Source organism: Python bivittatus, unplaced genomic scaffold, assembly GCF_059951505.1.
Source record: "Python bivittatus isolate LINGU-HERP-01145 unplaced genomic scaffold, Pbiv_v1 ctg000220_np1212, whole genome shotgun sequence".
Classification (NCBI taxonomy): Eukaryota; Metazoa; Chordata; class Lepidosauria; order Squamata; family Pythonidae; genus Python; species Python bivittatus.
This window is the reverse complement of record NW_028277048.1, coordinates 32,929,702-32,950,740: the sequence shown is the minus strand read 5'-3', so window position 1 is coordinate 32,950,740 and position 21,039 is coordinate 32,929,702. Positions and strand designations below refer to the sequence as shown.

General features: G+C 38.3%; 1 protein-coding gene across 6 annotated transcripts in view; it reads right to left on the bottom strand.

Moving 5' to 3' along the window:
- CEP112 (centrosomal protein 112) overlaps positions 1-21,039 on the bottom strand; it is a 300,158-nt gene that overhangs the window by 175,322 nt on the left and 103,797 nt on the right. For all 6 annotated transcript variants that reach the window (XM_088138295.1, XM_088138299.1, XM_088138300.1 and 3 more), the window contains 2 exons: positions 10,335-10,470; positions 637-744 (listed from right to left, as the gene is read on the bottom strand). In XM_088138295.1, the coding sequence (XP_087994421.1) occupies positions 637-744; positions 10,335-10,470 (244 nt within the window). The remainder of the gene's footprint in view (positions 1-636; positions 745-10,334; positions 10,471-21,039) is intronic.

Sequence of the window (21,039 nt, the reverse complement as noted above, 5' to 3'; positions counted from 1 at the left end):
TAAACAGACTCAAAGCCATTTTTCTACCATTGTTAGACTATTTGTTTTGCCATATTTATGGAAGAAAAAGAAGGACCTAAAAATAAGCCACTCATTATAATGGTGATAGACATGGCATCTAGAATCCAGCTTAAATTATCTATATTCTTTGTTGAACTGCATGTATATTCAGATGGACTAAAATGACTCCAAAATGTTTTGTTGCTCTAAGGCTATTGCACAGCCATTCCCTGCCCCTCTTATTCTTCCTGTTTCTTCTTCTGACTCCAAGTCCATCCTCTCATGGGTAAATGGAATTTTTTTTAACAAGAAAGCTGATGTTTCTTCACTTACCCAAGAAAATTAAGAGAATCAAAGGAGCATATATAGATATAGTTTCCTTTCTATTATAGGAAGACATGCTTTTCTGTATAACCAGAAGGTTTAGAAACTTTGGAGATACATTAAAATTATTTGCTCAAGTACCAAAAAAAAAAAAAAAGAGGAAGAAAGTTAAAACAGTGGGTTAATGAACCATTTTGAAAGCAGGTCAATAGCTTCCAAGATCATTGATAAAAAGGAAACAACTAAGACAGCATAAAGTAAGTGGCCCCAATGTGGAAAATGTTAAGAACCATTTTCTTAAAATTAACTAACCTGTTGTTCATATTTTTGCTTGATCTCCTCCAACTGCCAGGAGAAATCTTTTGACTGCTTTTCACGGAGAGATTTTGATCTGCTAAGATCTGCTTCTACCTTTTCCATCTACAAAGTAAACCAGAATATATCATTTCAAAATAGACATGGCAGATAATTGTTTCCACACCATCAAAATGTTAAAAATTATTATCTATTGACAGTTAAAAAATGGGATTCAAGGATATTTTATCAGTAAAGTGACAAGAAGATAAACACAGATCATTAAAAAAAAAAAAAGCACAAATTTAGCCATTTTAAATTTCATCTGATTTCTATGAGATTATACCATTGAAGAACAATCTAATTTTACACCTGATAAATTTTACACCTAATAAAAACACCTAAAAGCCTAAAGTGTTATTTATTGAAACAAAAACAGTAGGAGTTAAAGTACTGAACATTTTATTGCATTCCATCGTTGTTCTTTCAAAGGCATTTATCTTAAAAATCATGTTTTTTGGCATCATTTTATTTATTATATAAGTATGTGGAGGTTTCATTACATATGCATCTATTTAAAATGAAAAGCAACATATATATGTAAAGAGAATTACTATCTAAGCAATCATACATGTAATCAGAAAAGACCTGTTCATGGTTTTCCACATTGTTTTTTTCACTTTACTATATGAATGAATTTGTAAAATGTAGTTAGATTGGTAAGACTCAATGAAGCAGATACACTGAAAGCATCTTGGTTGCCCTTTCTGAAATAAACAACACAATTTAAGAAAGGGTTGGGCATCCAGTGTTAGCTCATTACCCAGCAATTCTGGCATTGTAAAATAGTCAAAGTTCACCAACTTTGGCCTGTTTTGCCGGAACACTGCCTGATTTTAAAAATGGGAATGGGAGCAGTTTACCTCTGGGAGGTCTCTTACTCCCATCCCTAACCCTTAAAAATCCAGAAAAAAAAATTGAAAAGTTGAAAATTTTTGCTCATGCCCCTTCCAATGACATTACGGTATCACCAGATGACCTGCTGTGTCCTTCCAAGTTACATTCCCTGATCTCTCAAATATTTTCCTCTCCCCATTTATATAGTAGAACAGAGATACACAGCCTGAAATCATCCATTATTTTTAATGTGCTAGACTCCTTCCTTACAAAATCTTTGAATGAAATGAGGAAAAGTGCTAGATCTCCTACTTCAGGCTGCTGCTAATCTCTTTTTATTACTGGTATTTCAGTCTTTTTTAACCCAGCTTGAACAAACTTCCAGAAACTTTTTGACACCATCAGGAAAAGGAATCCTTAATTATGGCTGGTGTGGGTCTTCCGGGCTGTGTGGCCGTGTTCTGGAAGTTTTGTTTTCTAACGTTTCGCCAGCATCTGTGACCGGCATCTTCAGAGAGCAGGAGCACAGAGCAGTTCTCTCTGTGCCCAGGATGAGGTGACCCTTTTGTGGGTATTTATAGAAATCTGAGGGAGGGAGGATTGGGTGTGTGTGGGGGGGGTTAGGGTGTGTGTGGGGGGTGGGAGGTTTGGGTTAACGAGTGGCTGCTTGTTTTGGTGTCAGAATATGTGTATCTTCCTGGGGATTAGGCAGGGTTTTTTCTTCTATTGAGTTGTTAAGGAGTGGCTGCTGGGGGTGATTAGTATGTTCATTGTGTGAGCTGCTCACACGTCCTGGTGGTTGAGCTGAGTTCGTTGACCTTTTGCAGGCTGTATTTTTCAGGATTGGTAGCCAGGTTTTGTTGATTTTTAGACTCTCCTCTTTTTTATTGAAGCTGTGCTGGTGTTAGTGAATCTCAATGGCTTCCCGGTATAGCCTGGTATAGTGGCTGTTGGCGTTGTCCAGTATCTCTGTGTTTTCAAATAGGATTTTGTGTCTAGTGTGCTTGAGAGCATGTTCAGCTACTGCAGATTTTTTTGGTTGCTGTAGCCTGCAGTGTCTTTCATGTTCTTTTATCCTGGTCTGGATGCTGCGTTTTGTGGTCCCAATGTATACTTGCCCGCAGCTGCATGGTATGCGGTATACTCCTGCAGCAGTGAGGGGATCCCTTTTGTCTTTTGCTGATTTTAGCACTTGTTGTATTTTTCTGGTGGGTCTGAAGACTGTTTGGAAATTGTGTTTTCCCATCAGTTTTCCCATGCGGTCTGTGACCCCTTTGATGTAGGGCAGAAATACTTTGTTGGTGGGTGGCTGTTTTCTTCTTCAGTCGCATGTTGTTTTCTTAGTTTGATGGCTCTTTTTATTTCATTCTTGGAGTAGCCATTTGCTTGTAGGACCCAATTAAGGTGGTTAAGTTCAGAATTTAGGAATTGGGCAATTTAGCAAATGGCTACTCCAAGGGTTAGGGTTAGGGTTAGGGTCTTAGCAGTCTTATCAGGGATGACAATGAGTGGGCTTATCGGGAGGAGGTGAAGGGCTTGGTGGAGTGGTGTTATAAAAATAGCCTGGTTCTAAATGTAGAAAAAACTAAGGACATTATTATAGATTTTAAGAAGAACCGGTGTAGTCACACTCCATTTTTCATAAATGACATAGCTGTGGAGTCAGTCAGCAGTGTTAGATTTCTAGGGGTCCAGCTAACAAACAGTCTGACCTGGTCCCTTAACCCTGAATTCCTGGTTAAACGAGCACAGCAACGATTGCATTTTCTGTGCCGGATGAGTAAAGTACATCTTCCATCCCCCATTCTTCCTACTTTCTATAGAGGCACTATAGAGACTGTACTTACAAATTGTATTTCAATTTGGTTTGGGGGCTGTAGTGCCTTGGATAGAAAGTCTGTGCAGAGGGTAGTAAGGGCAGCAGAAAAGATAATTGGGATCTCTTTGACTCCCATATAAGATCTAGCATATGCACGCTGCCTGTCTAGAGCTCGAAAGATCATCAGTGATACTTCCTATCCACATCATGGCCTGTTTTCTTTGTTACCCTCCGGGAAGAGGTTCCGCTGTATTTGATGTAGGACAGCCAGACTGAGTAACAGTTTTGTTTCCCAGGCTATTAGACTTTTGAATTCTCATTAATTTTTTGTTTTGTTTTGTTTTTATAGAATGCAAAATGTAATCTGCTGCCCGATGGTAAAAACTGTACATTGTATCGTTTACCATGGTATTTTAAATTGTATTTAGTCAGGTCAAACTGGGAGTCAATTGCGACGGAATTTCATTTTATTATGCACATAGTGTATGGTGAAATGACAATAAAGTATTCTATTCTATTCTATTCTATTCTATTCTATTCTATTCTATTCTATTCTATTCTATTCTATTCTATTCTATTCTATTCTATTCTATTCTATTCTATTCTTGCCATAAGAAAGTTTCTCAACTTCCAACATGTCCAACTCAGCTAACTTGGACATGTTTCAACCTCCAGGCCATAGCTGGAAGAATATTAAATTATAATAAAATATAAAATGCTGAACAATAAATTTCTTCTGACGTGTAAAGAAAATCTGGGAACTAAGAACATATTTAACAGTATAGAGAGAGAGTAGGATCCCTTTGGAGAAAGATGCCTTTAGTGTTAAATGATGTTTAGCAAAAGATGTATCAATATTAGTAGTATAGTTGTCATGATTTTTCAAGTGTATTCTTCCTTCCCTTGAAAGGCACTAGAATCCAATGAAGAATCTAGGCATCTGGGTATTTCCCAGCTGGGCAAACAGCTCCATTGAAGGTTATCTGTGATGGAGGGCTTGAGTGAGGAGATCCAAGGTCATGGGGAGAAGAATCTCAAGCATCTCCTCAGCCTGTAGCCTGAGCGTGTGAAAGCTAAGAGGATGAGACTGGCACCACCCTAAGGAATCCGTAGTGTTTAATTGCAGGCTTTGGGAGTTAGAGTTAGTCTGGAGAGATTCTGTCTAGCAGGTGTAAGCTAATAAAGTAACAGAGCAATTCCAGAACCATCCCGTGGAGTTTCTTGGGCTGAACCTGACATTATCTAAACTTACTTTGCAGATTTTGAAACAACTGATGACTGAGTGCCCATTCCAACTTTATACACATTAGCTCTGAGGAGTTGGTCTCCATGAATATAGCATGACATCTGCATGAGCTGGAACCCTTATCACAAAGGGTCCCCTGCTAATAGTATGCATACAGAAAGGCTCCATGCTGAAGATACTGCGCCATACGTATGGACCCTGGATCTTCAGTGACATCTCCAGCACAACGTGTAGACAGGAGGGTTTGAAATCAATATGGGAATGTTATCATCTGAAAAGAACTATTCAGTTCAGTCCAATCTGCACTGTCACACTTTCTAAATATACCTCAACTGACTTTTTAAATGGGTGAACATCTAACACATTTGGTAGTTCAGTTGTTGGACTGCACGATAATCAACCCAGCTCTGATTTCTTTGTTCACATATACGTTTAGCTATTATGTTGTCTTTCAGATCATCTTTTTGCTGGGACCAAATTCCTTGTTTGGTGGTTTAAACATTTCCAATTTCAAATGTTTTCTGGCCAAGAGTTTGGTGAGTCATTTGAGATCTTCACTGGCTTTCATATTTCCTTAGATCCTCCTTAGTTTCAGGAACAAGGGAAAAAAAACAGAATACAGAATATACCTTTCACCAATTGACAACTTTCTGTAGTTTGGCCTTGATAAAGTTCTAATATTTACTTAATAGGAAGCAATACTTCTGGGGGAAAAGAGAAATTTCAGAGTCAAATTTTGGGAAACCACCTCTTGAAGCAAAGATCTGGTCAAGACAGAAGAAAAGTGAAGCACTTATTTCAACCTATGTGATGCAATGCAGAAGCACTAAGAGGATCTGATGAGTTGGTGTATCTTCTGTCCCTATTGGTTATAGTAACAGAAGTGGAAAAAGAAGGAATGTCTTTTTCGGTTGGTCTGGTATTAGTTCTACAGAACTTTCTCTCATATGAAAAATAGGACTTGCTGGTATTTTTCTTGCTCTGAAACTGTTAGAGCTTCCAGATTTCCTTCTCAGCTATGGGGAAAGACTTGATTCTCATCTTTGTTTTTGACTACATCTTCTCCAGAGGCTTACTGGAGAGTTTAACTTTTTTGAAAACTAAATCTTCTTCCCATTTATGCAGCCAGATTATTCTTCTCACTGATATGCTGATTGCATTAAGCTACAGTGTGTCCTGTAAAAAGTCAAGCAACACTGCCAGTGATTCGGTAAATTTTGTATTTTTTTAAGCAATGTTAACATCCTCTTCTAATGGACCTAACTTCCTATCATATTCTTTCTGGCTTTGGTCTTAGGACATATTGAAAGAATGGGGGAAGTTGTAGGCCCAGTTTTTATATTACACTTGGTTAGATTCTTTCTAAATATGTGTTATTTATTAGATTTATATCCTGCTTTTTCTGGGTAGCTGATTTTGCTGTCAAATTGCTTTTTACTGTTTAGGATTTCTTCCCCCTAATATTCAACTATTATCTGCCTTCCTATAACTTTTTTTTTCAACTACCTCACATTGCTCACTCACATTCAGTGTGTAATTAACTATTTTTCAAGATCTTTTTTACATGTCAGGTTATCAAATTATTTGATTTCTATTTTTAAGCATTCTCTGATTGTGAATAGCAACTAGAACTATTTAGTTTTTTCCTTTAGATTTTCCTTCAGTTTGAAATAAGATAGTAAGAAGGTTATAGTTATTTATTAATCATATTTATAGACCACCAAATCCATTAGTACTCTCAGCAGTTTAGAAGATAAAATACGCAAGAGTCATTCTGCAATAAGTATAATAGAATGGTCTGCAAATAATGAAAACACAGAATAAAATTAAGCAAACCAAACTATAACCAAACCAAAATGGAATCAAGGCCCAAATTCCCCTGGAAAAGGTCTGTTTTGAGCAGTTTCTAGAAGGCAATCAGGTTGGAAGCCAGCCATATATTAAGTGGGAAGCCATTCCAAAGGACTGTATCACCACCAAGCAGTGCCCCCATGCCTTGGGCCCTTCACTTCTCTAAGGTGAGATAGGGCTAGTAGTTTTATGTAGATCAAACTGGTCAGGCCAATTCCAATGGGAGAATGTGGTCCTACAAGTAACTAGGCACCAAGATATGTACAGCTTTACAAGTTAGCACCAACACTTTAAATTGTATCCCAAAGCCTGTTAGCAACCAGTACAGGGCCCACAGCAGTGGTGTAATGTGTTCCCAATGCAAATGCCTGTGAGCCACAGGGCCACTGCACTTTGAATCAACTACACCTTCCAAATGATCTTTAAAGGTAGTCCCATGTACAACACATTGCAGTAATCTAAGCTGGCTGTGACAAGGGCAGGAGTCATTTACAAAGATCTTCCCACCCTCGGTAGGGCCGCAAATGGCATACTGTCAAAGAAGGGGAAAAGTCCCCCCTGGCCACAGCTTCTCTTTTCTTCTAGTAGGAGCCATGACTCCAGAAGACACCCCCCCCCCCAAGTTGTGTACTCACTCTATCAGGAGTGGTACTATGCTGTCTAAAGAAACTACTGGAGCAGATAGAGAATCCCAGTAGACAAATAGTAACTCCATCTTGGTACAATTCAGTTTAAGGCTCTTCTCACAGTCTCCGGGCACTGAGACAGGATCCCAGTTACATTACCAATTTGGCCTAGAGTAGTGGTGTAACGTTGAATATCATCACAGTATTGATATTAAACTTCAAACCTTCAAACTACATCTCCCTGAGCCTTCATGCAAATGTTCAATGGGAGCGGGAGTGGGGAAATAAGCCTTGCACCACACACAAAGGAATAGCTATCAGGCTGCTCTCTCTTATCTCACCATCACTAATTGGGACCACCATTTCTCTAGGCTAAATAACATAGTAGTCATGTTCCCAGAGCTTCTGCACATGGGCATCTTAATTGTAAAAGAGACAACTGGCTGTCTTTTCATCACAAACAGGTCTACTACAGGTGTGACAAGCTTAATAGCAATCATCAGAAAAGCTTCAGAGAACAGTTACTTCTGAGTCAATGTACCATTATATTAACCTTTTCTCTCAGAAGAAGAGAATGAAGCCCTCTTCAGAAATCTAAATGTCTGCTTGGAATCCCCTTTGGCCGTGACTACTGAAAACTGATGCCAGTGTCCTGCAACTCTGAAGTGTGGAACAGATCTATACTATAATATAGGGTATAGTATAAGCCCTAAAATAGTCACATCATAGTTAAAAAACAAAATTGATGAAATTTGCACAAAAATCTCAGCACATCCTCCAGCATGATATAACTCCACACACTTGGCAATCTTCAATGCTCCCACCCATACATCAAGTGCTGATTTTGGCTATTAAAAGTTTCTTCAGCCCTGATGTAAGTGAACAAATCAAGGACAAAAAATATGACTTCATATCAAGCTTTAGAAATTGAATGCAGTGTGTCACAAATGTTGATATTAATCAAACCATAAATACAGGTTGAGCATTCTGTAGAAATATAACAACTCTCATAATTCTACTTTATCAACTAAACACTATTGATATTTATTTTCCATGTCATGAAAATATAAAAGCTCCTTCTGTGTATTAAGAATCTGAGAAGGGGTATGTGTACAGAAAGGGGGAAACACAATCACATCACTAACTCAACCCCTAACACAACATTTTTTTCATGTTATATATAGGCACTTCTCAAGGAAAAGCTTAATACAACTGCAGTTCAGATTCACTTTCCAATAAAGATCTATGGCTGTAAACCTACTTGATTCAGACAGTAACACAATATTAGGACATTTATTTATTTAAACAATTTATTGGCTGCAACTGTCATTTACATACAATAGAAATAACTTGAAAGTAAAGCCAACGGAAAAAAAAAGCCCAACAATGGAAAGTAAAAGAATAAATAACTCAGGAAAAGAACAATACAGTTACGTGGTATATAAACAATATCACACTCAAGGTCACAAAATCTTGAGGGCAGGGGAGTCACAGAGAAGGCACACTTCTATGATTCTGTAAGATAGGACTGCTTTGCCAATGGGATTCAGTACATGTCAACCCTGCTAAATCTTACCAAATGGGCACAAACAATCAGAGTGATGGCTATCCAGGCCCTAAGCCATTAGGGGTTTAGAGGTGACTACCAGTATACTGAATTGTAACCAGAAGCCAACTGGTAATCAGTGCAGCTTGAGAAAGTGTCATATGGAGAAACATCGCTGCTTATACTACTAGATTCAGGAGCAGCTATGGTTTCTATGTGGTCTTCAAAGATAGCCCCACCTAAAGCACATTGGAATAACCCAAAAGAAAACATGAATTACCATAAGAAGGGCTCCCAATTGGCACACTGGATTAATTTGGGCAAAGACTCCTGGCCATGGCTGCCACTTATGCATCAAGAACTTTGGAAAATCTCTAGAAATAGAATGTCCTTCTATCTACAGTCATTCAGACTAAGACTGAACCTGATCTGGTTCCTCCCCATCCAGACCACAATAGCCTCAAGTATTCAGAGTGCTGGTTGAGAAAGCTGCATAATTTTGACAATACATCCAGCAGTGTATCTACTAGATAGCCCATTACATATTTTAATTGCTTGAAATGGGATACCTAATAACGATCACCACTACCTTCTGGAGAGTAATAGGCAATTGGGACTTCAAATACAGACATGATCAAAAGTATTGGTACCCCTCCACTTCCCTCCCCCAAAATCTCAGTTTGCTGTGAAATAAGTTGAAACTGACACAAATAAATTACATCCACCATCCTTTATTCCATAGTCCATAGAGCAGACACTTTGCTTTTGATGTATGACTCAACATATTCTTGTTTGTTTGTTTTTTGGGGGGGTGCCTTAGAGTCAGTCTTGACTCCTGGTGAGTGCCTGGACTAGTCCCTACAGTTTTCTTGGCAAGATTGCAGAAGTGGTTTGCCATTGCCTCCATCCTAGGGCTGAGAGAGAGGGACTGGCCCAAAGTCACCCAGCTGGCTTTGTGCCTAAAGCTGGACTAGAACTCATTATCTCCCGGTTTCTAGACTGATGCCTTAACCACTGCACCAAACTGGCTCTCTTGTAAATAATAAACAAATGAAAATGATAACAAATTGGGATTCTTTGGGAAAAAGGGGAAGGGTACCAATACTTTTGGCCATGTCTGTATTTTTATAATTATTAAAATACCTTATTTACTGTAAATATATCACACTTAAAAAACATTTATCATTTTTGCCTTTTTTATTTACCCTAGGGGAGTTATGCCAAAGGGATGACCCTCATAAAAGAAATACTGTTTCTTATCTAGTCTGCAAGATTACAATGAAATACAAGGGGCTTTAGTAATAAAAAAGGGAAACATGTTTGACATCATTCCACTATCACACAAACATCCTAGCAACACTGACTTCAGAAATCTAAATATTTTTCAGAAAGATAGTTGGAGGGAAGGGCTGAGTTGGGTTTTAGAAAAAGAGGGAGGTAAAACAATGAGCTATAAAACACAACCCTCAAATAGGATATGAGTTAATAATTTATTAATTTAGAAAAATCCTATTCAGTAATACAACCATGGAGTGTTTTGGAAAATTCTGTTTTAAAAGATTAATCAACTGCTGACATCTTTTCTTCTGATTCCCTGGCAAAATTACTACATAGTGAAAGAGTCTGATGTTCCAAATTCCAGTGAAATATGTTTCTAGCAATATAAAATGAGAATACGCTATCCCACTGAGACAGAGAGTTGCAGAAAGGCTGGCACTGTGACCTCCTCACCTGCTCTTTCATTTCTGCATACACTTTTTCTGAGTTCAGCTCCACCTGCTGCTTAAACTCCTCCAGGGCAGCATCAGCCTGCTGGGCCTGCAGTCTCTGTGCCTCCATCACCTGAGTCAGATGCTCCTCCTTCTCCCTAGAAAGCAGAGAAAATTTTCATAGTTCGAATCAAATTAAAAAAGCATGTGTTTGCATAAAAGAAAGGTCTTTAGTCCTATTCATTTAAAATAATACTTACTTTTTAATCTATCCTTGCTTATCTTGCCTTTCATTAGTAATATTTTGAAGGAGAAAATAATAAGCTATTTTTACTCTCTCATTGATCTGAAAGAACCTAAACAAAAAATTGGGTTCTCAACAAAATTATCCATTTAAAATCCCCAGTAAAAGAAAAAAAGCAGTAGAAGCACTGCTGTTTTGTGTCATATATAACTTCTTCTTTCCTTAAATAACATATACAATCATCGTAAAATATTTAATCAAGACAATATTTTTATTATGTTGTGATTTTTTAAAAAAATACTTTAAAGAAAGCATATCCCATCCACAATCTCTCCAAAGTTCTGTTGCCTAGAATACAGTTATGTGAAAAAGTTAAGTATACCTCATGTAAAGTTTTTTCTTTTTTAACACAGGTGGATATATCAATATTTTATCTTCATTCAACCAATATATAAAGTTAAAGGAGATGTAGTTGAAAAAAAACTATGACTTTGCAATCATTTATTCAACAAAAAAATAACAGATATGCCATTTCCTTCCTTCCATGGAAAAAGTAAGTGCACCCTTGGCTCTAATAGAGGGTATTGCCCTCTTTAGCAGAAACAACCTCAAGTAGGCATTTCTTATAACTGTCGATCAGTCTTACATTGACTGGGAGGAATTTTTTTCCCCATAATTTTTTCAGCTGTGTGATGTTTGAGGGGTTTCTTGATTGCACAGCCTGTTTCAAATCACTGATGGGATTTAGATCCAGGTTTTGCATTGGCCATTCCAGAATCCTCCATTGATTTTTTTCAGCCACCTTTTTTTTGAAGGGAGGAAGAAAATTAAAATTTTTTTGGAGTGAGGAGACAAATGAATACAATCTGTTGTGAAAGGAGGAGAGGAATTAATTCAACCTGTTTTGAAGAGAGGCGCTCCTTCGTGCATTGGAGGTTCTGAAGTCCGCAACAGCTCAGCTACCAATGCAAGGTTGCCTGCCTGCTGTCTGGGGAAAAGGCACAAGCTGGCTGCCTCAGCTTAATTGCAGCAGCAAGGTTACTTGGCACTCCTGCAGCTCAGACTGAGAGGGAACTCCTGTTACAGGGTGCTTCTGCTCAGCCCATGCCGTGGCAGCACCAAGCAATCTTTGTTGCTGCAATTAAGTTGAGGCTTGTGCAGGACTCCTTGAGAGTCATGAGCCCAGACTTTTGGTGATTGGTGACTACATGTACTATTATTTAGTTCTAAAATTACTTCCAAGTGGAGAAAATGGCAGACTAACATGTCTCCGAACAGCGGAGACGACACCAAGGTGGAGACTGACAACCAGGCAGCAAGCCTGGGCCAACAGAGGATCTCCAGACAAGGAGAAGCCAGGAGGTTGCCCACTCGGGCTCTAGAAGGCAGGTCTTTGCGAGGAAACCCGCAAGATCAGGAGGGACTCTGCAGGCAACTTGTGAGTAGAGCGCTGGGAGCCAAAGAAGAAATACCAAGCTCACAGCTTCATGTGGAGCCTGTTTAAGGACACTGGGTTAGCCCACTCTACTTTCTAGTGCATGTTTGGATTACAATAATTTTAAAAGCTATAAAGATCTTCCAAGTAGCAGAGCAACTAAACTACTTTGTGAGTGATCCTTCAACTCAGATTAAAGTAAAAAGTAAAGAAATAACTGCAAGGATTTAAAAACAGTTAAAAGCAAAAAGTGTGCCAAGAGTTTGAATTATGAAAGTTTAAAATGGATTAAGGGGACAATTAAACTTGGAATATTATTTACTTTAAATTACTTTTGAATTAATTAATTAAATAAATAATACATACCTCTGTGGGAACAAGGACTGTTTAAACTTGCTTAAAAAGACAATTGGTTGGTTTCGTTCAACAAAGAGATACGGAAAGTTGCAAAAGATCATGTGATCATAGAATTACAGAGTCCCAAATGGGACTAAATACAGAGAAAAGGGGGGGGAAGCCTTTCTTTTACTTTTACTTCTCTTTTCTGGATTACAAATTAAAGAAGAGAAATAGCTGACACCAGAAAAGCAGTGAAAATCACAGAAAGGAGGAGACTATCATAAACAGAGCAAATAACGGAAAAAGGGATTACACCAGAGATTTTACAAAGAATATTTGAAGAATTGGGGAAGAATGTTACGGTATCACTGTGAAGAGAGATCTGGCTTCACTCAAAGGGAGAATGGAGGAAATATTTGCAAATATGGAAGAAAAAATGAATAAAATTTTTGAAGAATCTGTAGTACAAATTGGAGAGGTTAAACAAATTAAAGACAAAATGGAGATTTTGGAAAATAAAGCAGAAATAATACATCAAGAGATGGAAAAAGATTTAGGTAATGTGGCACTGCTGGAATTAAGAGAGAAAGAATTTTGAGAGCTCTTCAAGAGGAACCTGGTAAAGATATAAGAGAGAGGGTTGTTGAATCTTTAACATTTTTGGAATGGATGACGATATGGATACAGAAGTGGACAAAGTATATAGAATTAATACAAGATATGCAAAGCTAAGAAATGTACCAAGAGATATACTTGTGCACTTTGTTAGGAAGGAGACAAGAGACTAGTTTCTACAACAATATTTTAATATTAAGCTGGGAATCAATAATTGAGAAGTAATAATGCAGGATAATGTTGGTATTTTGAAAGCTCCTTTGTTACATCAAAAAGTACTAGAATTGACTCAATTGTTGAAAAATGGAATAGTTCCTGGTCCAGATGGCTTCCCAGGAGAATAATATAAATCCCTCACAGATTTGTTTGCAGTGGTTTTAATCAACTGGATTTGCAAAAATATCATTGGGCTTATATTCTATCAATGATTATGTGGGATGAAAATTTACTAGAGAATTATCCACAATTGGCGTCATTGGAAAGTGAGGAAATCTCTATCAAAGACGTCAAGTTCTTGGATCAATACAAAGTAAAAAAAAAAGGGGGGGTCTATTTCCAGGAGTGAAATGAGTATTTAACTCTTTGAAAGAATTATATTTAAAAATAGGAGGCAAAATGTTCCACTGGAAAGTATGGGAGGAAGTTGGACTAGTTACTTTAGATCAATTAATATATAAAGATCATTTTGAGGATTCTTCTTGGCTTCAAATAAAATTTGGTCTTCCTAATTCACAACAGTGGCAATATTTTCAATTTAAGAATGTTTTGGATCTGGATCAACATGGGCCAAATTTTTCGGCTGCTTCAAAGATACCTGCCCCTTCATGGATCACTGCCTTGTCGTGGCGAAGAGGCTTGTGTAACTCAGTGACGCCATGAGCTATACCGTGCAGGGCCACCCAAGATGGATAGGTCATGACAGAGAGTTCTGACAAAATGTGGTCCACTGGAGAAGGAAATGGCAACCCACTCCAGTATCCTTGCCAAGAAAACCCCATGGACAATGTTAAAAGGCTAAAAGATATGACGCCGGAAGATGAGCCCCTCAGGTCGGAAGGTGTCCAACATGCTACTGGGGAAGAGCGGAGGGCAATTCCAAGTACCTCCAGAAAGAGTGAAGCGGCTGGGCCAAAGCCAAAAGGACATTCAGCTGTGGATGTATCTGGAAGCAAAAAGAAGGTCTGATGCTGTAAAGAACAATATTGTATAGGTACCTGGAATGTAAGATCTATGAACCAAGGCAAGCTGGATGTGGTCAAACATGAGATGACAAGATTGAACATCGACATCTTGGGAATCAGCGAATTGAAATGGATGGGAATGGGTGAATTTAATTCAGGTGACCATTATACCTACTACTGTGGCCAAGAAACCCTTAGAAATGGAGTAGCACTCATAGTCAGTAACAGAGTGGGAAAGGCAGTAATGGGGTACAACCTCAAAAATGACAGAATGATCTCAGTGCGAATCCAAGGCAAACCATTCAACATCACAGTAATCCAAGTCTATGCCCCAACCACTGATGCCGAAGAAGCTGAAGTTGACCGGTTCTATGAAGACCTACAACACCTTCTAGAACTAGCACCAAAAAAAGATGTCCTTTTCATCATAGGGGATTGGAATGGAAAGTAGGAAGTCAAGGAGTAATCGGAATAACAGGCAAGTTTGGCCTTGGAGTACAAAATGAAGTAGGGCAAAGGCTAATAGAGTTCTGTCAAGAGAACAAGCTAGTCATAGCAAACACTCTTTTCCAACAACACAAGAGATGACTCTACACATGAACATCACCAGATGGTCAATACCAAAACCAGATTGATTATATACATTGGTACCTCGGGTCACGAACGCTTCTGTTCACGACCAATTCGGGTCACGAACAGCTCCGTTCGCAAAATTTTGCTTCCATTCGCGAACGCCGGATCGGGTGACGAACAGGATCCGCAGCCATTTTCCCTCCCGTGACATGTGGTCGTGGCTTCCTGTAGGGAGTGGGACTCTCCCTCCAAGCAATAACCGCCTCCCGATCCGCCTTCCTGTCCTCCACGCCAGAAGTCGCGTCGAGCAAGGTTAGCATTCTCTCTCTTCGTACTGTATTTTGTTTCATATTTTTGTGGTTTTACAAAAAAAATACATATGGTTCAGAACGGATTAACCGTAATTACATTGAACCTTATGGGGAAATTTGATTTGGGATGCGACCAAAATCAGGTCGCGACCAAATTCGGAGGGGTCAGAACGGATTAACCGTATTTACATTGAACCTTATGGGAAAATTTGATTCGGGTCGCGACCAATTCGGGTCGCCACTAGAGTCGCGGAATGAATTAAGTTTGTGAACCGAGGTACCACTGTACTTTGCAGCCAAAGATGGAGAAGCTCTATACAGACAGCAAAAACAAGACCAGGAACTGACTGTGGCTCAGATCATGAGCTTCTTACTGCAAAATTTAGGCTTAAATTGAAGAATGTAGGGAAAACCACTAGACCACTCAGGTATGACTTAGGTCATATTCCTTGTGAGTACACAGTGAAGGTGATGAGTAGATTTAGAGGATTAGATTTGGTAGACAGAGTGCCTGAAGAACTATGGACAGAGGTCCATAACATTGTACAGGAGGCAGCAACTAAAACCATCCCAAAGAAAAAGAAATCCAAGAAAGCAAAATGGCTGTCGGATGAGGCTTTACAAATAGCTGTGGAAAGAAGGAATGCGAAAAGCAAGGGTGAAAGGGAAAGATATAAGCAACTGAATGCAGATTTCCAGAGAATAGCAAGGAGAGATAAGAAGGCCTTCCTAAATGAACAATGCAAAGAAATCAAGGAAAACAATAGAATGGGGAAGACTAGAGATCTCTTCAAGAAAATTGGAGATATCAAAGGAACGTTTAGTGCAAAGATGGGCATGATAAAGGACAAAAAAGGCAGGGACCTAACAGAAGCAGAAGAGATTAAGAAGAGGTGGCAAGAATACACAGAAGAACTATACAAGAAAGATCTTAACGTCCCTGATGTCCATGCTGGTGTGGTCACTGACCTTGAGCCAGACATCCTAGAGAGTGAAGTCAAGTGGGCCTTAGGAAGCGTTGCTAACAACAAAGCTAGTGGAGATGACAGTATTCCAGCTGAGTTATTTAAAACACTAAAAGACGATGCTGTTAAAGTGCTGCACTCAATATGCCAGCAAGTTTGGAAAACACAAAAGTGGCCACGGGATTGGAAAAGGTCAGTTTACGTTCCAATTCCAAAGAAGGGCAATGCCAAAGAATGCTCAAAATATTGCACAATTGCACTCATTTCACATGCTAGCAAGGTTATGCTCAAAATCCTACAAGCTAGGCTTCAGCAGTACGTGAACCGAGAACTACCGGATGTGCAAGCTGGGTTTCGAAGAGGCAGAGGAACTAGAGATCAAATTGCCAACATTCGCTGGATCATGGAGAAAGCACGAGAGTTCCAGAAAAACATCTACTTCTACTTCATTGACTATGCAAAAGCCTTTGATTGTGTGGATCACAACAAACTGTGGCAAATTCTTAAAGAGATGGGGGTACCAGACCACCTTACCTGTCTCCTGAGAAATCTGTATGCAGACCAAGAAGCAACAGTTAGAACCGGTCACGGAACAACCGATTGGTTCAAAATAGGGAAAGGAGTACGACAAGGCTGTATACTGTCACCCTGCTTATTTAACCTATATGCAGAGTACATCATGAGAAATGCCAGGCTGGAAGAATCATAAGCCGGAATTAAGATTGCAGGGAGAATCATCAATAACCTCAGATATGCAGACGATACCACCCTAATGGCAGAAAGTGAAGAAGAACTAAAGAGCCTCTTGATGAGGGTGAAAGAAGAGAGTGCGAAAGCTAGCTTGAAACTCAACATTAAAAAAACTAAGATCATGGCATCTGGACCCATCAATTCCTGGCAAATAGAAAGGGTAGAAATGGAAGCAGTAACAGACTTCATTTATTTGGCTCCAAGATCACCGCAGACGGAGACTGCAGCCATGAAATTAAAAGACGCTTGCTCCTTGGGAGGAAAGCTATGGCAAACTTAGATAGCATATTAAAAAGCAGAGACGTCACCTTGCCGACAAAGATCCGCATAGTCAAAGCTATGGTTTTTCCAGTAGTAATGTATGGCTGTGAGAGCTGGACCATAAAGAAGGCTGAGCGCCGAAGAATTGATGCCTTTGAACTGTGGTGCTGGAGAAGACTCTTAAGAGTCCCCTGGACTGCTGGGAGGTCAAACCAGTCAATCTTAAAGGAAATCAACCCTGATTGCTCATTGGAAGGATTGATAATGAAGCTCAAGCTCAGATACTTTGGTCACCTAATGCGAAGAGAGGACTCTTTGGAAAAGACCCTGATGCTGGGAAAGATTGAAGGCAAAAGGAGAAGAGGACGGCAGAGGATGAGATGGTTAGATACCATCACTGAAGCAATGAGCATGAAGCTGAGCAAACTCAGGGAGGCAGTGAAGGACAGGAAGGCCTGGCGCGATATGGTTCATGGGGTCACGAAAAGTCGGACACGACTTAACGACTGAACAACAAAAACATGCTTTAAAAATGCATGGTTTGGCACTTGTGAGGTCTGAAATATTTCTGAATCATTTTCGAAGTGCGCACAGCCATAGTAATATATGTTGGATGTCACTGGAGATTTTCTCTCTTTATGCTGCTGTCTTTCCTTTTTGATAATTTTATAAACTAAGTCATTCAGTTTGTTATCGTGACTAGATGCCAGAAATACAGTGTGGGCTGAATGGTACTATTTGGTCTTTTGTTGCTACAGTATGAAAAACTACTACTAAGAGTCGGACACGACTTAATGACTGAACAACAACAACAAAAAGATACCTGAGGTGCCTATTTGATGGAATCCATAAATGAAATTAAATTTACAACATATTGTTACCAAAAGGACACTTAAAATGGGACCTATGCACTAAAGAATTGGAATATCTGATAATGTCACATCATTGGACACGAGTCCTTGGGAACTTAAATTGATACCAAAAAAATTGAGATTAAAATTAAGCAAAAATGTATTTTGAATTTATTGGACTCCCAATAAAGAGTGTATTTGAAAAGATGGATATCAAATCTTCCTTGCTGCAGAGGTAAAAATTTGAGGGTTCGTTGACCCATATGATTTGGCCTTTTGAATTACTTGCATTTTGGGGAAATAACATTTTAAGGTATGTAAGTAGATTTATGGGGAAATCCCTCAGTGTTAAAGATGTTAATGTTAGTTGAATTGCATTTCAAAACTCTAAAATCTAACTATCTTTGAGGAATGATAGTTGTACTGGGCATCAGGGGTGGAGGGAGAGGGGTTGCCAAAAAAATTATTCTGAGAAATGGAAAAGTGACATTATTCCAGATATTAAGAACAGTATTTTGAAAACGTGTAATTTATCTATTTTTGAAAAGGTAATTTTCTCCACTAATCAAAAAATGAATATGTTTCTCTTTGGCACAGATTTCATATTTTACAACCATGGAGTAATATCATTACATTATTTTAAAAAATAATAATAAAGTATTATAAGGTATTTTTTGTAACCCAATTATTTTTATACTATATATTACATATATATATACACACACACACACACACATACATATATAATATTACATATATATATTTAAATGCTTAGTAATTCCTTTTTCTTTGGGGAGGGATTTATTTTTTCTGTTTAGATTTTTTATTAGTTTTCTGTATTTTATTAATTACCCTTTATAATTTTATTTTTCTTTTGTAATCTTATTATAAAATAAAATGGAGAAAAAACAAAAACTATAAAGAATCACAATTATTTAGATGCTGTATCATCCCAAGGACCTTTCATCTGAGCCAAGTTTTGTTTAAGTCCACCATGTGCAATTTTTAGTTTATTTAAATGGTTTATAGAGCCACCACTTCACAGCAGTGACTCTGGGCAGTATCTTGGTGCTGTTCAAAGTGCCGCTTTAAAGCCCTACATTTCTCAGGACTTGGATACCTCTGGGGGCCAATTTCTCAGTGTCTCTGCCCATCCACTGATATCTCGAAGAGAAGGATACCTCTAGGTCTCTCTCCTTAGAAAGTGTTGTCTCCAGGAATCCCAGGATCAGATCTTCTCAAACGCTCCCCCCTCCCCACTTTCCTGAACAATGTTCCCCCTCAAATCAGACAAGCCCTATGCTGTTGACTTTTGCAAAGCCATTAGACCTGACTGTTTCACGGGGGCTTTGGAGGTTGAGAGAGTCATTCTAGTCTCTCCTGATCAGGATGGTGTTATGGTTGTTCCTCAGCATGGTATGTCACTTATTACATTACATTATGTTATTGTTTTGTTATGTTTATAATGCTATGTTTAGTTTTAATTGAATTACTGTTTTGGAGGTCTGCAAAATTGGAAGGACACTCGGAATCAGACATGATTGGAGCCTGGTTAAATAAACCAACCAACCAAATACAATTCCCATGAGAACTAAGATCAAATTTTAATTTCTCACCCAATAATGCTCAAATATATCTAAGTGGATTAACTGCTGGATATACCATAGAATTTCTACTATAAATGGAAGGGCTGATGGCGTTATCTGGTTGGATAATGAAACTTCTGCAAACAACCAAGCTCAGAGAACACTAAGAACTCCACAGTTCAACCCTGAGCTACAGTTATTTTCTTCCATTAGTTAAAGTAGAGAAACTAGATAGTATAGTATATTACATATACGCTTAAAAGTTGTGCCTTCAAGCTATTTTGGACTCCTGGTGATTGCCCCCTGTAATTTTCTTGGCAGCATATTTCGGAAGTGGTTTGCCATTGCCTTCTTCCTAGAGCTGGGAGGCAGTGACTGGCCCAAAGTTACCCAGCTGGCTTTGTGCCTAAGATGGGACTAGAACTCAGGGTCTCCCAGTTTCTGGCTTGGTGCCTTAACCACTTCATCAAATTGGTTCTATACATGCATGCTTACAGATTATAATATAATCTATATATTAATAATATATATTATAATATATTATTATATTAACATAATTATAATATAACAATATATAAAGTCGCTAGTCACTGATTACTGCAATCAATATTTTGTAAGCATTTGAAATTGTTTCTTTTTTTCCTTTTGGAATTTGTTATTGTAATGAATTTTCAAGGGGAAAAAAGCATTATACCAAAAGCGTTCAGATAGACCATTCTTTTTCTTTTTCCCCATTCTTTCCTTCTTCTGTGAATATATTCTGAACTTTCTGACCAGTTTTTACATGCTTTCACGGCTACACTAGTCCCAACAAGCAAAATACTGGATTTATTCTACAGGTAGTCCTTGCTTAACAACCCTTTATTTAATGACTGTTCAAAGTTATGACAGCATTAAAAAGCTACTTATGACCGGTCCTCACAGTTACAACTGTCACAGCATCCCGGGATCATGTGAACACCATTTGCAACCTTCCCAACCAGTTTCCAGCAAGCAAAATCAACAGGGAACTGCGTGATTCACTTAACGACTATGGCGATTCGCATGACGACTACCACAAAAAGTGTCATAACATCAGGTGCAGTCATGTTATGACTCACTTAATGACAAATTTTCTAGTCCCTATTATGGACATTAAGCAAGGACTACCTATATTTATTTTGTATATAGAATATTCATCATATTGCTACATCACTTCCACAAACTGGATAAAGATTTTTGATCATAATTAAAAAGGGCCAAGCTAGTGATATACACCAACAATATATGTTCAGTTCTACTACCTGAATTTCCTTAATGTCACCAGATTGTATAACGAAGCATGCCAAATTTTTTAACATTGAATTAAATATTAAAGGAGATGAAGCATCTTTGAGAAGTCCCCTGTCACAACTCAATTACAAGAAAAATAATCTCATTGTAATTACTCACTGTAATTAGATCATCATAATACATTTTTATCAAAGGCTTTCTCCATATCTAACAAAGTCATTAGAGCAGTTTCATTATTATTTCATTATTAATGCTAAAGTATCTACCAATAATCTAGTATTACCAGAAGCTTAATATCCTTTCATAAAGCGAGATAAGAATTATTGAAGATGGTGCCTTCTGTA